The following is an 18,425-nucleotide window of genomic DNA, read 5'->3' on the forward strand; positions in this document are numbered from 1 at the left end:
AGGACTTGGAAAATAGCAGAGTTTCAAACCCAGTCCAGGCTACAGCAAGTAGACCATGTGCTCATCCAGCTCTGAATGTGGAAAATTAATTTGCCTGGGCTTTTCCACATATCATGATGAGTGCTGTTCATTCAGATCTGCAGCTTCCAGCTCTTAACACCCATCTATGTTCCTGCAATGTTGAGTCAGTTCTCCATGAATTCACCTCTTTGTGTTGTCACATGAGACGTCTGAGCCACTCGCTGATCTAAAACTGTGGCAGATTTGGGTGCTCAGAGAGCTGATAAAGGTTTCTCAGTCTTCCATAGGAAGAGAGCTTGTGCTGCCAGCCTCCCTCCCTACTGCATGTGTCGCAGTGGGTTCGGAGAGGTGGCACATGAGGAAGGTTTGGAGTTAATCAGGTTCCTGCCTCTGTGCTCTTCAGTGACCCACCAGTTTACTGGGAGTGTCTCCATGCAGGGAAGCAGGAAAAGGTACCAAGATCTGTACTCCTGGAGTAAGGTCAGGGCCCATGGTCTAGAAAGTATTCTGAGTATACTGCTCCTCCCTCAGACTGTAATTTGGAAAAAGTGAACAGCTTGTGAGCTTGGGGGTGATTACATATAGAACTGAAGTGTAATAACATTGAGGAAACCCAAGAAAGCTTTTACTGTTATTACCATCTATTAATATTTTGTATTTTCAGCTTAAAGCTTAGAATTCTTACATAATCTATTGCTTTAGGGTAATAACGTGAAATTGTACGAGATCTTCGCGTTTGTGGACTTGTTAAAATAGCAGAACAGATTTGTGATCTTGCCCATGGCAGTTACACACCAGTGCAATTTTATGTAACCTTTACAAAGACACCGTTACCTGAAATTCACTGTATCATAATTGGTTTTTATTGAAGGGTGCACACTTCTAATAGGGCAACTATACTTGACATGTAGGTGTTTTGTCACAGGTCAGTGCGTCCCACCACAACAAGAACAATGATTTGCATGTACATGTGTCAAATCTTTTTCATTTAGCTTGTCATATACTGGAATGCTGTGATGGCCTGGCCCAGGATGTCATCAGTACCATAGGGCAAGCATTCGAGCTTCGATTTAAGCAATATTTGCGATGTCCCTCTAAGATACCTACTTTCCAGGATAGGTGAGTGCCATTCCAGAAGACTGCTAAAGGATCTCCTTTAGCTTTCTATTTTATGTAATGAAATGTGTGGTGGATGATGTTGCTGGAGACAGACAGGATTTAAACATTTTAAAAAGAGGTTCCTGCTGAATTAGCGTAGCAGCGTTTACCTAATGAATATGAAGGGAGCACATTAATTTAAAAAGAATAGGCTAAATATGGATTTCATGGCGACGTTGAAACGATCATGTGTTTTCTGTTGCTGTTAGTAGGCAGAGTTGGATGGCCAAGAATGGATGTTATTTGTGGTGTTTCCTCATTGTTGCTGTCATAGCAGCTGTGTCAGTTTAGATGGAGTAAGTTAGAGAGCTGGGCTTCCAAAATGACTAGTGATGTTTCACTATTTCTCATATTAGGGTGATGTTTTGGGGAATCTGATGTATTATACAGAGGCTTTGACTGCATTGTTCTCTGGAGGATACAAAATCTGTCTGTGCATGTTTAAAAACCTGGGATATAGCATTCTGTTTTCTTTGGAGACATGGATTGTCATATGCTTGTTAATACTAGTATAAATTCCAGTGAGCTGGTACCCTCCACAATCTCTTATATCAAAGTAAAACAGGTATATGGTGATTATAAAATGCTACTATCCTAACCTGGAAGCATGCTGTATTCATGTCTCTTGACTTTGTGAAGTTCTTCCAGATTTGTACTGGTGATAGAGCATATCTTTAGATATAAAGCTTTAGAGCCTAGTTGGTCAATCAACTCATAATATTACAAGTGCTATTGTAGGATTAGATAAAATTGCTTAATTCGATTTGTAATGGTCTTTAAAGCTAAGTAAAAACATCCTTTACTCAGCATAAAGAATTTTATCCATTGCAAAGGAGGTTTAGATAAGTGTGTCTAAACAGAGAAGGTCTCCTGCATGATCCATTATTGCTTCCCGACTTATGATGATAGCTGGGTTGTCCAAATAACACGCAATAGTGATCCCCTGACAGGCAGTCTTAACCTGATGAAAATATCTCTTAAGTGCTTTACAAGCGAGGGGCAAAACAAAGCACTCGCTTCCTTACAGGATGCAGAGTTTTGAGGACCCGTGGACGGAGGAAGAAAACGAGGCAGCAGAGCATCACTATTACAACAACATCCCAAACAAAATACCTCCCCCTGGCGGCTTCCTTGATACCAGGCTCAAAACAAGACTTCCCACTGCTGCAGTCACAGCTCAGGTCAGTGAAATTGCATCTCTGCCATCCTGCTGATGGATGCAAAATTTTTAAAAGACGTGTATTTTAAGATGGGATTTACTTTGGCAGCCTTTATAGCTCACAGTCCTTCGTGTATGACCAATTTCCTTTTGAATGGGCATTGCTGACCTAGGGGGGCAACACGATAGGCAGCTTCAGAACAAGACAAAGGAGGTGAGTTCCTTGTGGTTTTAAAAGATTAATCAGGATCTAGGAAGAGAAATCCACTGAGGGTAAATGCATTTGTGGAAACCATGTCTGCTTCAGAGAGTATAAAATACTGTACACTAACTGGGAATGATTTAATGCAGAATCACTTAATCTAGTGCAGTCATTACAAACAGTTCATTATGTTAATAACTTGACAGCCATCAGTATTCAGCCAGACTCCTAGGTAGGTTTTCCACCTCATGTTGAACTAAGGTCAGCTTGGATATTTCTACCAGCACTCCTGTCAAAATTTGACTGCAATATCAACATAGTCACTTAAGAGGAGTTTTCAGATCCAGTTTTGGTACCAGATTCCCTGGTACCAAAGTGGGTCTTTCAGCTCGTGGTTTGAAGACTGCTGGGGCTGTCTTCTGGTCCCAGGCAGGTTTCTATGGGACTTTTCCCAGGAACGGTGTGTCAGAGCTTGTTATGTGAAAGGAAAATGTACTGAAAGAGGTGATGGTATCCTTCGGTATTGTGGGGCTTAATAAAAGCAGGAAGTAGGGAAGTATGCATGAAGGTCACTGGTAATATCTTACTCTTACACAAATGTATTTGGGATATATATATATTCTGACACCATGATGACTCAGAAAGGAAGAGTGTGAGTACACAGAATACAGCCAAGGAAATTGTCAGAGCCACTGATTATGTATCTGAGCATTTTAAAGGCAACTGAAAATTTCCTTGCACATGTCCATTCCAGTCTGCAACAGGAGTGGGAAGAGAGCAAATTTATTATCAGAGCCATCACTCAGGAGACAAAGTCAGTGAAGAATGGCATCATGGGCCTGTTACACAAGGTGAGTTTTGCTACTTTTAGCTGTAACACTTCAGGTGGTCTTGGGTGGGCAAAGCATGTGAAAGTCTGATGTCTCAAAGTCTTAAGGCAACGAACTGCACTTTTTTTGATAGGTTCCCTTTGTCTGAGTTTTAGTGTTGATACCAGTTGAAATGCATTTGTTAATTACCTCTGGATAAATTATTAAATGCACACTTTCATAAAATATTTTCTTCTGCAGGGCAGTTCATAAATAGAGTTGCCCAAATCTTCAGCTTTCTAACTTTCAATGTCCTAAACCCCTGTGATATTAAAAGGCAGGCTGCATGGTCTGTTCTGAAAATCCGACCTACTAGAGTATGCGAGATGGAATTTTTTTAAGGAAAGGCCTAAAGTGAGAAGTTTCATTTGAAATGTGAAGCAATGCTCTCTGTTCCACAAATAGCAAATAATGTGTAATGGGTTTTTTTGTAGTTGTCTATAAATTCCAAGTAGATAACTTCAAAACGTGTTAAATTTCACCTCATCCACCTTTATGTGACAACTTTCTGTGTTTCTAGAGACACTTTCTTTTCAAATGCCAGAATATGTTGTCTGTCGTTAATCTGTAGAGTTGAGGATTTTATTCCTTCTCCTCCTCTCATGACTCCCCAGCTGAATATAATTTTTGAAACTGAGTCTTTATTTACAAAGGTTTCCTTTCCTCCTGAATAATAATGCCCCCAAACCCTCATTGAAACACAGTCCTGAATCCATTAATCAACGTCCTTTTTCTACGAGATCCTGCAATTATTGACTTTTCATCTCCCATTCCAGGGAATTTTAAACTTGTAATAGTGTGGTGTGGTGTTAATTGGTCTTTATACCAACACTGCTTTGTCAAATAGAAAAAAAAAAAAAAAAAGAGGAAAATAAAGTCTTGAATTTTCCAGGATCTCTGGATATCTCTAGTATGCCAGAAAAGAAATCAGAAGTAATACCTACAGCAGAGATGCCAACATATGTAAACACCCAGCATATAAATGTAGAAGCTCTACTGGCACTTCAGGCAGATGCTGAATGTACCTTCAGTGGAACAACAGAGGAGACCAAAGCAAGCAGCCCAGGAAAAGATCTGTTTGACATGAGTGAGTTCCCTTCCTATTCACTCCCTTTCTAACAAATGACCCAATATGTTTGTGCATTAGTTCTGAATTAAACAAAAGAAAAAAAAATTAATTCCAAAGTTTAGCATTCCTGGTGTAATTCTGGTGAATTTTAGAATTCATGATGGTTTCATATTGGACTGAGCTAAAACAGAGTGGCTGAAGATTTAAAGCTGGTCTGCATTATGTGAGTTAGGGTAAGTTGCAGTCTATGTTATCCTGAACATCACAGGCAACTATGTCAGAAGAAAAGTAAATCAGGAGCCCTGTCATACAGGGAAGTGAAGGAGAGTGGAGGAGTGGATGGGTGGAGAATTGGCTCCAGCCTGTCCTGTGAGTATTTTACTAGGAAGTCAAGGCGTATAACAAAAGCTTTGTGCAACAAGGAATGGAAATTAAAAGGCTGAGTTATCTCTTGCACTGGGTAGGCCTACTATCCTATCTATTCCAACTCTGAAGTCTGCTTTTCCTAAATTAGAATTATAGCCATAACTGCAAAACAATGCTTTAAGCATCAGCCATAATTTGATGTTGGTGCTAACAATACACGTTGTTTTCAGCCTCAGAGAGACACTTAACGGGAAATAATGGGGAAAGCATTTGATGCACAGAAAAATTTCTTTGTTTTTCTACACTTCCTACCTCAAATAAATTCCTGACACGTTTTACTTAAATCAGTTTGTGTGATTAAAAGGCAGTGAGACAAAGCAGTTGGTGCCTATACGTTATTTGTAAAATAATGTATCTACATTTCTGTTATCTCAGTATACATAAAACTGTCTTCCTGGCATGTTTTTGTTGAGGTATGACTCTATTTCCACAGCTTAGTGGGATTTTGGATTGAAAGAAGGGGGGAGAGAAGAAAGCTGAGAGAGTATCTATCTGTGAATATAGATCTGAAATGAGAAAAGTGTGCTGTCTGAAGTCAGAGGTGTTAATTTTGATTTCTAACATGCCATGCCTTAAAACATGCACATGCTTACTTCCATTTTATACTCATTATTTTCCTAAAAATAGGGAAAATTGATTTATGGTCCTCCAGCCTTCATTAATCTTTATCAGTCGTTGGATCATCAGAGAAAAGTAGTATTAGAAAATGTTCCAGCTTAAGTTAGTGTTTGTCAGGCTGAACATGAATTGGGCTTAGTGCAGATTGCAATTTAGTGAAGACATATATAAGCTACTTCTAATAATTGAGACATCAATAAGCTGTGACAGCACGGTATTTACTCCATTTCCCTGAGCTAAATTAACCTCTCTGTGGTCCCATGCAAGCATGGCTGTGTACTCCTCTCATCTGAGCAGTCTATTCAGAGCTGGAGTGTTGCCCCACAGCACTGCCCTGCAGATGTCCTTCTGCAGGTCGAGTGGGCACAGAAAAACACTCTGCTTTTTGGTGCGCGCTAGTGGAACAGGCGAAGGTCGTGCAAGGGAAAATAGCTTCCAGTGGGTCAGTACAGCACGTAATGAAACACCCACAGACATATTTGCTATTCCTGCTGGGGTCTGTAATGGCACATCTCTCCATTCGACTCTGCAGGAAGGAGCACTGAATTTGGGGTTTAGCTGGGGTTTAAAAGATGTTTCCCCGAGGCTGATTTTAGCCAGGTAAATGGCATTAAATGTGTTAACCTTTGTCTATTTTGCAGGATTCTCTTCCTAGATGGAGGCTAGGAGTGGGCTGAGTGGTAGGGGTGGCTGTTCCCTTCTAGACATAGCCTTGGGCTGGAGACTCAGTAATGGATAATTTTTAAATGAATAAATTGTTTGAAGAGAGACCAGATATGAGTATAATGACATTAGCTACCCATATTATGCAATTTATTTGAAATTAAACTGTCTGATATACCTAGCAAGACTAAAGGAGAGCTTTGCCTGGTACCAGATCATATAAACACAGCTGTTGACAATAGCCACTGCTGAAATAAAAACAGTACCTTTCAAAAGTTCCTGCAGAGGTTCACTGCCATTTTTATTGGTATTTTTCTGTGCATAACATACATTTTAAACATGTTACACTCCTCAGTCTTAATAGAATCCATAAAGCAGTAAATCTCATAGTATATCTTACTTTATTTTTTTCATAAAGGTAGAGTGATGCGGCTACAACGCAAAACAAACCCATTTTAAAACGGCTGGAATATCACCATTTTGTTACATGGTTTACCTCTGAATGATCTTGCTCTTGCTTCTATCTCCATAACCAGGACCATTTGAAGATGCCCTCAGGAATCAAACCTCTGAGGCCATGCTGAAGAAATCCACCTCCACGGGATGCACCAGTCCTGTTTCATCCAGGGGAGCTGCCCGGACTGAAGCTGAAGAGCTGAGTGCAGAGCCGTGGTATCAAGGAGAGATGAGCAGGAAAGAAGCAGAACAGCTGTTAAAGAAGTGTGGAGATTTCCTTGTGAGGAAGAGTACCACGAATCCTGGCTCCTACGTGCTGACAGGCATGCACAACGGACAAGCCAAGCACCTTCTTTTGGTGGACCCAGAAGGAACTGTAAGCACCGAGTCCTCACTAATACATGAGGTTTCTGGCTCTGCACGTTTCCTCTAAATGTGTTTAATGTTCTTTACAGCTTATTCACAACTGTTCATAAGTACTGCCTTGTATCTCTAGTACGCCATCACATCTCTGATTCCCTCCCGGATGCCTAGAAGAAGACACACGCCACGATTTCTGCAGATTGCAGGGAGCCTTAGGGACCTGATTCCCAAACAAGACCCATCTCTTTGCTGCAGAAAGGCTGCCTTAGTTGATGAAGGGACCCTCCCCACAGCAGGATTGGAGAGGTCAAGGGAGCTCCAGTTTTCTGTAGCTATCTTGTCCTGTTTCTGGGGAGGCTTAGCCTCTGCTCAGAGATTAAAATCATTGTCCTGAATTTTGTTCTTGAGTCCTGGTAGCTGCAAGTGGGTAACTCTTTTTCCTCTGTGTGGCAGTTTTAGCCACATTAGAAATCCAAAAATCCAATTTTCAGGCTTCCCCCACCCCTTCCCACAATTTATCCCAACTTTCAGAGAAACTGAGAGAAACTTTCAGACCAGAGGCTTCTATAGGGGAAGGGGGAAGTATATACATTTATTTACACAAATAAATATACTGTACAAACTAAAGGCAACTATATATTTATATTACATTTCTGTCTGTCAGTCCTTTCAAGCCCTTGCCACTCCCTTTAACTTTAGTCCAGGAAGAAGCCTTTCAAGCTGCTGGATAATGCAGTCTCTCTTGTGGGAGTGTTCTGGGCCTGAACGTTCCCCCCTCACCAAGCTCCAGTTGTTTGTTGCAGTCTCTCCTCCTCATGAAGTCCAAGAAGACAGCTTTAAGTCCTTGCTCCTCGGTCCTGTGTGATCTCTCCCTCTCGGTTTCATACCTCGGCTCGTAGGCTGCTGCAGTGTAGTCCAGCTTATCAAGTGTCCTCTGAGTCAGTTTTCAGCTGCCTCCGGTCAGCTTCCGCAGGTAACCCCAGAACCTTTCTTGGCTCATCTCCAATTTCGCCTGGCATTATTCTCCTGAGCACTGAGCTGATTTATCAGCCCATCTACTTGGCTCTGCTCAAATGCTGAGCCTTAAAATCCATGCCCCACCAACCTAAATGCAGTGGGGGGGAAAAAGCCCCTTAGCCTTGGCCACAGGCACTCGGTTCAGTTCTGCGCTGTCCCAAGCGTCCCACAGCTGCAGGGGGAGGGGGAAAGAAGGCCTGGCCTCGTCCCTCGTCCCTCGTCCTTCTTCTTTCACAGCACACACTCCAAATGCTGACTCTAACTCTGGCCTAGGCAGAGTTGGGGGGTCACAGGGCTCCCCTTTTTCCCCTGGAGGGGAAGAGAAGGAGCCCAGCCACCCCCTGGCCTTGTCCACCTACACGCAGCAGACACCAACAGCAAAACAGCCAAGACAGAACTGCCAACAGCTTCCGGTACTGTGATGTATGATTCTGAGCAGAACCGAACAACATGGACAGTGACTGGCTCTCCAGGGAACACGACCCTGGCACCCAATCACCTCTGAGCTCCCCCAGCCTCTCAGGGGGCCAATTTCAAACTGTGACACTCTGTAAAGGACAACTTTAGATAACCAGCCCCAAAGTAGGTGAGAGTTGGCCTGTTGGCATCTCTTTCAGCTGAGAAACCTGTGGCAGAATTATGCCAGCCCTGCAGACTCTGTGTTGCTGCGGTAAGGAATGCCCATGGTACTCGTTATTAGTCACATTTGTCACATGAGGCCAGACAAAGAACAGTTTTGCACTTTCGAGGTGCCAACTACCCAGTCCTGGGCTTGATGGGGACATCAGCCCAGGGAAGTGGCTCTGCACTTCTTGGGGGGTAGCCTCCCTTGCTGAACATTTACCAACAGTTTTGTGGCTTCTGGAATGAGGTCCTCTAATTTTCCCTTTAACATAAACCCACAAGTAGCTGTTACAGCTGTGTGACGTGGCAAGTGCAGGGACGCAGGGTCCCACCAGGAGCTCTGCTGCACTGCTGACTGGCATGGAGTACTCAGGTCTAGTGATGACTTCCTGGGCATTTTCCTCCTGTGAAGGCTGGAGACCCTCCCATCTTCTTTTGCACTGCCTCTAGAGCAGCTCTAATTTGCTGACATCCTTGTCTAGAGACCTATTTGTTCTCTGCATCTACCCCTGCTTGTGATGTGCCATCGTGGCCCAAATGGCCCTGAAATGCCTCGCCCAGGAGGCACCATTCCAGAACAACAGCTTTTCTGAGAGGTGTGGGACACCCACGTGGCCTCTGAGCAGCTCTGTTTGCAACTTTGTCAGAGTGGAGAGTCATCAGTAAAATACCAGCACGTGACCAGCTGCAGCACCGTGCCAGCAGCTTGCATTTCTTCTGCGTGGCCTCAGTGTGGTTATTCTTAAAAACTGACTCACAAAAATGCTACCTGAAAATTCATTTCACGCACATTGCCCAATGACACAGTTATGGCTCTTAAGGGTGTGCTTTCAGAGCAGAGTTAACTGTCCAGTTACTCTGCTCTCATCCAACTAACAGAAAAATAAAAAAGGAACAAGAGATCCCTCGTTCAGGTGCTTAAAATGTAGGACTGCAGGGTTTTTTTTCTGGATTTAGAATGAGGACTGGAACTCTGGTGATGGCAGGCTACTCGTGTTAAGAAAATCTCAGTATAGATAAAGAAAGTTACTGCCTTTTTAAAGACACCTTTTCATTTTGAAAATGTAGCTTTGAATTTAGGGAATGTTACTTTTCAAAGCAGTATGCCTCAGGAACAAGGAGAGCCTGTTGGTTTCTTTCAGTGATATAACTACATGTGGACCGAGCAGATAGCATCATCTGCCATCAAAATTCTTTGTTTCTGTTTTTTTTTTACCCTATGTGGAAGTTTACAGGAAGTTTTTTTACCCTGTGGCATCCTGTGTTGAAGTTTACAGGAATTTTGCCAGGATTTAATGTTGAAGATTGAAGTGTTTCAAGAGAGGTGCTCAACACAACATCAGCTGGCTTTGGAAAGTTCTAACAGAAGTTGTTCTCTCTTCCTGAGAAAAGTTCAAGGAGAATGTGTGACATTCCTTGCTCAGAGCAGTGCTCACAGGCATTTTCTTGAGGCAGTGTAGAGACATCCCAAAACAAAGCTGTACTGCAACATGATGTTTGTCAGAGTGGATCTGTGCTCTGCCTGTGAAAACTGCATGCCTAATTCATTTTAAACGTAGGAAGGAAACGTTTTGTGAAGGTGTGGTTAAATAACTAAAGATTGTTTTGTAATATGGATTAATTTTTGGCCTCTCCTGGTAATCTTGACTGTTTTATCTTGCAATATCAGTTTCCTCTTATCACAGGGGTAATAAATATGTGTTAGCAGGATGCTAGAACAGAGGGCTGGTAAGTGGGCTAGAAAAGTGACATTCCCTGCCCTGAAGTGTTTCAGCACCAAAACCACAGGGATGTGCAGCACGGGGCAAACACAAGCTAAGCACATATGGTGGCTGGATCACTTTTGGGGAACAAAATTTCCAAGCACCTGAAGAAGAATGTCTCTGTTAAGAAAAGCACAAAAATGCTGAGCTGCACAGGAAAGCTGGGTTCTGACATGTCCGGAGGCACAGCTCTTTCTAATGAAAAAGGTGCAAACACCTAAAAGAAGCAGGTAGTCTGTTGAAGAAGAGAAGTTGGTCTAAAATTCTGACCTACAGTGAAACAAAATGTTGTACAGAAAGTTTACAAGCAGACCTAATCAGAAAGAGTAGACTGGACCGTGGGGTTGCATGCAAAATGCCTGTTTGGTGAAAATAGAGAGAGTAATAGATAAAACAGAAGCCAAGATGGATAACTGCCAAATTTCCACCAATTTTGATGGGAAAGGAATCAGTATCTAAAACATGATTGTGTCATTTTGTTCTTAGACAATTTTAGTGTGAAGTTAAGGGGGAAAGTACTTTACTCTTTAATCTATATTCTTGCATCCTTTTTTTGAAGGTTCGTACAAAAGATCGTGTCTTTGACAGCATAAGTCATCTCATCAACTATCATCTTGAGAATAATTTACCAATAGTTTCTTCAGTGAGTGAACTCTGCCTGCAACAGCCTGCTGAAAGGAAACACTGACTCCAGATCTCTTTTAGTTTTTGTAACTTGCAAGCTATAACTGGTAGAAATTGTAGATCTTAAAAAAACCAAACATGTACATTAAAAAAAATGCGTAGTCACGTATACTTCACCAGTATGTTTTCTTTATGTTTAAGAAGCCCCATTTCATATGGTACACTTGAAAATTCTCAGTTCTTTGTGTAGACATGAAATCACAGCAGAAAGCTTTCTTAAAAGTAATTTCAATAAGATTGTTCAGATTCTCTAATGTGACTGTTGATAATGTATATATACATACCATATATATAAATACAGTATATATTTATATTTTTTGAGTCAGTCTATTGACAGTATAGAACTATCTTCTCTGCCATGTGTTTTTACCAAAAGAAAAATGACAATTGTGATTGTTCAGATAAAAAGTAGAATTCAGCAGTCTCAATTTCTTGAGAAATTTAATATTAGGAATCTTATTTCTGATTTTACCTAAGAAGCACAACTATGGGGATTATAGGTGGATTATGCTAATTAACTATGGTAGGAGCCTGAATTCAGCATCTACTATTCCAACTCAGAAATTTAGCATAAAATATTTTTGAAAGCATTATCCACTTACGTCATTGATGTCAAAAGGATTTTATCTTTCTGATGTCAAGTTTGAATTCTTATATGGTGATATTCGAAACATTTGTATCTTACTTTAACAATGATTTGGTGTGATCTCTCTGTGTATGAGGTGTGTGCTTTGATTTTTCTGATGATATTGTGACAACATATTGTAATTTATTAATTTCAGTGCTAAAAGGTCATTTATAAGTAGTTCTCTGCTTATGGTGAAGATCTAGGTGTCCTTGACTAACAGTCTTGAATGAGATGTTGCATACTGAGTAGACAAGTTCAAATAACTTGTGTGTAATAGGCTTAATCCAAGATATACATGATTGTTCAAAGACATATCTGAAAAGCGTTTTCTTCTTAGGGATGGTGAAAACTATCCCAACTCAGTGGTCAGTTTTGCAAATTTTGCCACTTGCACTTACCTACCAAAGCGTAACTTCATCTTGGCCTTCAGCAAGTGATAGGTATTGCAAATACACTGTTTTTCTCTAAGCATCAAGTTCAAAAAATACACATATACTAAAGACGCGTTTCTGGCAGAAACGACCTCGACTTTTGGTACTGGGAAATGCTTTAAGGGATGATTGTACTATTCACATTTAAGCATTATATGAAGTTATTTTCCCATTTTAGGAATCTTATTATGAGTCAAATTCAATAGACACAGTTCCTGTAAAGACAAAACTTGTACCAGAGTCAAGATTTAGCCTTCAGCAATCCGAGGTCTTCTCTAGCACCAGTCTCTCAAATCAAATCTTCAGACTTGATTCATAAAGACTCAGCAGGGTAGAGTCTAGGTTAAGCATCTACCTACCCTGCAGTAGTCAACACTTAAATCTACTTAAAGTTTGATTTGGTTCTAAGAATTTGCTAAGTTTAAAAGTTTGTCAAGACATAACAAAACTGACTGAATGATTTACTTAGAGTACATTCAGGCAGGACCATGATGTTAAAATTCTGAAATAATTTTCTTGTATCATCTCCTTTTAAATATGGTGAATTTGCAGCCTGGGAATTTTATTTTGGTTAACCTCAAAACTGAAAATGATTGAGGTACCTAAGACTAATCATGTAATCTGTGGCATAAAGATACACTTGATTCTATAATCAAGACATCCAGAAGCCAAACTAAGACATTAGCAAACAAAATGCTTGTGATTAATTTTACTATGGATAGTTTTTATTTGATATTTTCTTGATCTGGATGGAAGCTGAGAGCAAAGGAGATAAATTAAATGCTGCATTGCAAACCAAATCAGTATGGCATTAAATTTACAGGAACTCTTAAAATCTGGTTTTACTACATTGGAAATCGTAATATGTGAACAGATCTTTTATCCCGAAGTAGTATTCACCAAAATTACTTTATTTGAGTTTCCATGTCTCACCATATTCCATTTTGATGTATCTCAGTTGCCACTTTTTTTTTCTTAAATAACACTTATTATTCCATGTTCTAGCCTTCCTGTAGCCACGTTGTGGAAAGTTTTCAGTGTGAAATCACTGTCTGTAAGAGAAGGTGTCTTTTTTTTTTTTAATATTTCGTATAATTTCAGTAAGAGTTTGGTGCATAACCCCCTTGGGCGTCTTCAAAATGCCCACCTGCTGCCTATGTCCTTTCTGGATTACTAAATATTCTGGAAAAATGTGACAAGATTTGGGTGTATGAATTGAAGGCACTGAACATACACCGAAAAAAAGTCTAAATTTTTTTTACCATTGTCTTAGCTGTAGCTTTAATAACTTAGCACCCACTTAGCTGGATGCTTTGGAAATTAAAGCAAGCAGCAACGAGACACAAAATGAACCAGCCTGACAGGAACACTGAATTTCCCAGACTGCATTTCACAGACTCTGCCTCCAGGAAAATGTGGCTATTTTAAGCTGCTCTGTCAGCACAGCCAACTTACACAGCTCAGCATGTGCACTGGTTATGCAAAGGCTGCATATACCTTGATGAGATGCAGTTTGGTCCTGGATAGCAATAGTGCCATTGGGCTGTGACAGTGCCCTGCTGATGCAGTGGGCCAGCAGATCCTGTCTGGCCAGGTGAGAAAGATCCAGAGGCTTTTCTAAGTCCTTTCGGAACCAAATGATCTCACAACTGTCCAGGAAGGAAGGGCACGTGTGCCAGTCAATGCTCTGTTTGCGGATCCTGCCATGGCTTTCTGTCCGTCACTCTGGTAGATTCTGCTCCCCCCTTCATGAAAGTGATATAAAAACTGTATGGCCATTTGGATGGCAGTTCCAAACCTGTTACCATTAGAGTCAAAGTCCATTTGAAACTGAACTCAGCAAGAGGTAATTGAACCTGCTGGAATGGTTGTGCTCACTTCTGTAAGGAACCAACACTGACAGCAATTTAAGAGATGCGGAAGTTATGAGAGAGGTTCAAACACTCTGTGATTGGCTGAAAACCAAACAAACAACAGCGTAATAATGTGAGCCTTTTAAAGTTTGCCTTTCATTTGGAGCCCCTCCACCTTTTGTTGTTATTCTTTTATGCAGTCTCAAGGGCTACGCTCTTCTTGGTGGTAATTCAGTGCCATGACTTCAAGAAGTGAGATTTTACTGAAAGAAAAGATTTTCTGGATTCAGTAGAAATCACTGAGATTAGGCAATATTATAGTATCCTTTGAGATTTTCCCAGGGAATAGCTGAGAAGTCAGAACTGAAACTAAATATCCTGCAAGACTGTTTACATTGATTTTGAGCCCTTTCTAATTATGAGGTTTGCTTCCAGTTGTTTTGCAATTATAGAAACTATTGGCAATGAAAACACGCTCAATTCCTTTAAAGAAAGAACTTTTAGAAGTGAACCAAATTATTCCGCATACTTTTATTGCAGATCTAGAGCAATTATTAAGATAATAAAATTTTCCAGTGATGCTGACAGTGATAGACTGGACATCTAGGTACAATCACATTCGCAAACTTTCAATTATTTCAGATGCTTCAGAAGCAATGAAACCTCAAAGGTAGAAAATGCGATTTGAAAAGTGAATTAGCTTCTGACAAATGGGAATTTGCTCAGAGTGAGGACTCCCAGCTTCCCTTCCCTAATGCAAGAAGAGAATGTTCAAATCGACCATGCCCGGCTGGTGACCATATGAGGAGATGCAATTTCCATGGCTTAATGCCTGCCTCCCTGCCCAGGGCTTTGCACCCACGGTGAGGATAGAAGGTTATGCGGTATCTTCACTCCCCATCCTACAATTCACACTGGTTCTGCCAGGAACCTCTGTGCCAGACATGTTCAGTAAAAGCTCGAACAAAGGACGTAGTCCTGGGACCAATTCTTGTGTGCAAAATGTGCACTCTCACTGTAAGAAAATGTTTAACATTCTGGCAAACATCACCTGCCAGCACTAAATTTTCTGTATCCTGAGTTCATTCTTTTTTTTATCTCTGTGGAATAATATGCTCACATTTCTTGTCATCATAGTCCTCAGGCATCACATGCAACCAGATGACATGAATTTAAAAAAAATTATGCCAGAGTGTGATTGCTGCTGGCACATCAAGTGCCAGATGCCAGCTACAATGTATTAATAATAGAGTTGATGCATATTTAGATATTTGTAAGTAGCAAATGTTCCATTTGAAAACTAGCAGAGTTTTGCAGCTTCTAGGAAATTTGCAGCTCTAAGGGGGATATTTGGAACTTGTGAATATTCTGAAAAAGCTTAAAAATCCTGCTTTCAAGATTTTGTTCTTATCTTTCAATGTCTCTGAAGTAAGTGGTAGAACCAAGAATTTATATTCAGCAAACCATATTTGCATAAATAAAGTCTAAACTGAAGTAACAGACATACTTCCCTTTTTTATCTTCCAGACAGTTTCAAAATATATCTGTGTAAAGTCCAAATTCAGATTTACCTCAACGTGCTGTCAAAAACATCTTGATTTACATTGTCTTTTTGCCCAAACCGAGGTTTGCACTCTTTTCACAAGTCTGTGCTTGTTCAAAGCTGTCAGGATATGGGCAAATTCCCAGTAAAAGCTCTGTGATCAGCTGTACTTACTCCATTCACTTAGCCACAGTGTCTGTGGACCTTGGTCATATCTGCATTGGATGCAGCTGGAATGAGGACAGGCCTGTGGAAAAGATAACATGGACATACAATTTGCCAGCAGTTAACCAGAGCCTTGGATAGAGAGCGAGAAGCCGCGCTGGGAGAGAAACCTTCAGGGATAAGAAATGTGAAGCCTGGAAACATGAGCCAATAGGCATGAAAGTTACTAATGAGAATAGAGTGCCTTTGCCAAATTATAAACATGCTAATTGGTTGACGGGGTTAAAGCAGAACCTCTGGGGATGCAATGCCTGCTGCTCATCTCTTACTGAGACATTTATGTTCATAAGCCCTGATCTGTACCTCTGCATACTCCAGCGTAAGCAACTTCTATGGCTTCCACTGAGAAAAAGCAGGGCTGCTTGTTTTTGTCTCAGTAAGGGGAATAAGATTTCAGAGCTATACATTTCTAGAAAAAGCACGATATAAAGACTGTTTAAACCTTGTATGACCACAAAACGGGTTGTGGAAACCAAAGCTAGAAAGAAGCTAAAACTGGGTGACTCATTCTGCTACCCCACTGTGTAAGAGACAGTGCAGATGACTCAGAAGAGAAAGGTAGCCTCAGATTTTGAGATTAAGATCATGAAGATCAAATAAAGTCCAGGTCAAATGAAGGATTTTTTTTCAGCAGTTCTCCTTTTTGTTCCGTGAGGCAAAAAACCACCAAACACACCCAGGCATACTTTAATTCAAAATAAGTGAAATTTTCTAATAAGTGAAGAATGTAAAGATTATAATTGGTATATATTTGTGTCCTTTGTGTCTGGATTGGTGTGATAACTGCTTCTCAGTAAAGTCCTGCAGAGTTAAACCTTGAAAGAAGCCAGGTTTCTTCTTTAGAGGTACATGTTTTTCTTTGCATTGTGTAGGCAGCAACAACAAAAAGTGACTATTTTGCTGTAAAAGGGACTTTTACTGTACAATCATCATTTATTAATATTTATTATTTTTAGAAACATTTTTAAATGAGAGTTGCATAAAAAATAATGTGTGTGGAGATATTGTGATAATTTATATTCCCAACCATTTTTGTGAATCTCAAGTTTTGCCTGTCTGCTGATTGTGGTATTCTGGCTCTAGAGGCAAATTTCGTCTCTGAGGAAGTCCTTCAGCAACATAGTTTGGAATATAAGTGTCATGTAACTGTTTTCTGACTATTCAGTTTGTATATGTTTAACCAAAGTAATAAAACAGTGAGCACCACTATTAGATTGAAATTCATGTGAAGTGGGCTTGAGTCTGTTCTCCTATGCTTGGGTTCCCTAATGGCCTCAGTTGTTGGGTTTGGGTTTTTGTTTTTGTTTTTAATTAACCTGAAGAGAGGCCCATTTTATAGCAGAATATGTGCCATTCTGCAAGGCTTACTAAGATACTGAATATTAATAAGTCATAACTTGCTCAGTCCAGTAGGATCAGGGGTGAAAAATGTCAGAGGACCAAATCATAGAATCATAGAATCATAGAGTAGATTGGGTTGGAAAAGACCTCCAAGATCATCAAGTCCAACTCCTGATCCAACTCCAATTACTATATCATGGCACTAAGGGCCACGTCCAATCTCTTTTTAAAAACCTCCAGGGATGGTGAATCCTCTGGGTAGGCCGTTCCAATGCCTGATAACCCTCTCTGTAAAGAATTTCTTCCTAACATCTGACCTAAACTTCCCCTGGCAGAGCTTGAGCCCATGTCCCCTTGTCCTATTGTTGGTTGCCTGGGAGAAGAGACCAACCCCCACCCGGCTATAACCTCCCTTCAGGTAGTTGAAGAGAGTGATGAGGTCGCCTCTAAGCCTTCTCTTCTCCACACTAAACAACCCCAGCTCCCTCAGCCTCTCCTCATAGGACTTGTGTTCAAGTCCCTTCCCCAGCCTCGTTGTTCTTCTCTGGACCCGCTCCAGCCCCTCAATGTCCTTCCTGAACTGAGGGGCCCAGAGCTGAACACAATACTCAAGGTGTGGCCTCACCAATGCAGAGTACAGGGGAAGGATCACTTCCCTGCTCCTGCTGGCCACACTGTTCCTGATGCAGACCAGGATGGCACTGGCCTTCTTGGCCACCTGGGCACACTCTGGCTCCTGTTCAGCCTCCTGTCGATCAGCACCCCCCGGTCCCTTCCTGCCTGGCTGCTCTCCAGCCACTCTGTCCCCAGCCCGTGGGGCTGCAGGGGGTTGTTGTGGCCAAAGGGCAGGACCCGGCACTTGGCCTGGTTGAACTTCATTCCATTGGAGTCAGCCCATCTCTCCAGTCTGTCCAGGTCCCTCTGCAGAGCCCTCCTACCTTCCAGCTGATTGACTCCCCCCCAGCTTGGTGTCATCTGCAAATTTGCTGATGATGGACTCAATCCCCTCATCTAAATCATCGATAAAGATGTTAAAAAGGACTGGGCCCAGCACTGACCCCTGGGGACACCACTGGTGACCGGTCGCCAACTGGATGCAGCTCCATTCCCCACCACTCTCTGGGCCTGGCCCTCGAGCCAGTTCCTGACCCAGCACAGAGTGCCCCTGTCCAAGCCGTGGGCTGCCAGCTTTTCCAGGAGAATGCTGTCGGAGACAGTGTCAAAGGCTTTGCTGAAGTCCAGACAGACACATCCACAGCCTTTCCCTCATCCACCAGGGGGGTCACCTGATCGTAAAAGGAGATCAGGTTGG

At 41.5% G+C, this 18,425-nt stretch overlaps 1 protein-coding gene across 15 annotated transcripts in view; it reads left to right on the forward strand.

The window, feature by feature from the left end:
• The window catches only part of SHC3 (SHC adaptor protein 3), a 95,743-nt gene extending 78,755 nt beyond the window's left edge, over nt 1-16,988 (forward strand). For all 15 annotated transcript variants that reach the window (XM_032676912.1, XM_032676920.1, XM_032676914.1 and 12 more), the window contains 6 exons: nt 1,014-1,140; nt 2,207-2,360; nt 3,295-3,391; nt 4,302-4,496; nt 6,722-7,017; nt 10,968-16,988. In XM_032676912.1, coding sequence (XP_032532803.1) covers nt 1,014-1,140; nt 2,207-2,360; nt 3,295-3,391; nt 4,302-4,496; nt 6,722-7,017; nt 10,968-11,096 — 998 coding nt within the window. In that variant the 3' untranslated portion in view covers nt 11,097-16,988. The remainder of the gene's footprint in view (nt 1-1,013; nt 1,141-2,206; nt 2,361-3,294; nt 3,392-4,301; nt 4,497-6,721; nt 7,018-10,967) is intronic.
• Nucleotides 16,989-18,425: the final 1,437 nt, after the last annotated feature.

The sequence above is a fragment of the Chiroxiphia lanceolata genome, chromosome Z (genome assembly GCF_009829145.1).
Source record: "Chiroxiphia lanceolata isolate bChiLan1 chromosome Z, bChiLan1.pri, whole genome shotgun sequence".
Classification (NCBI taxonomy): domain Eukaryota; kingdom Metazoa; phylum Chordata; class Aves; order Passeriformes; family Pipridae; genus Chiroxiphia; species Chiroxiphia lanceolata.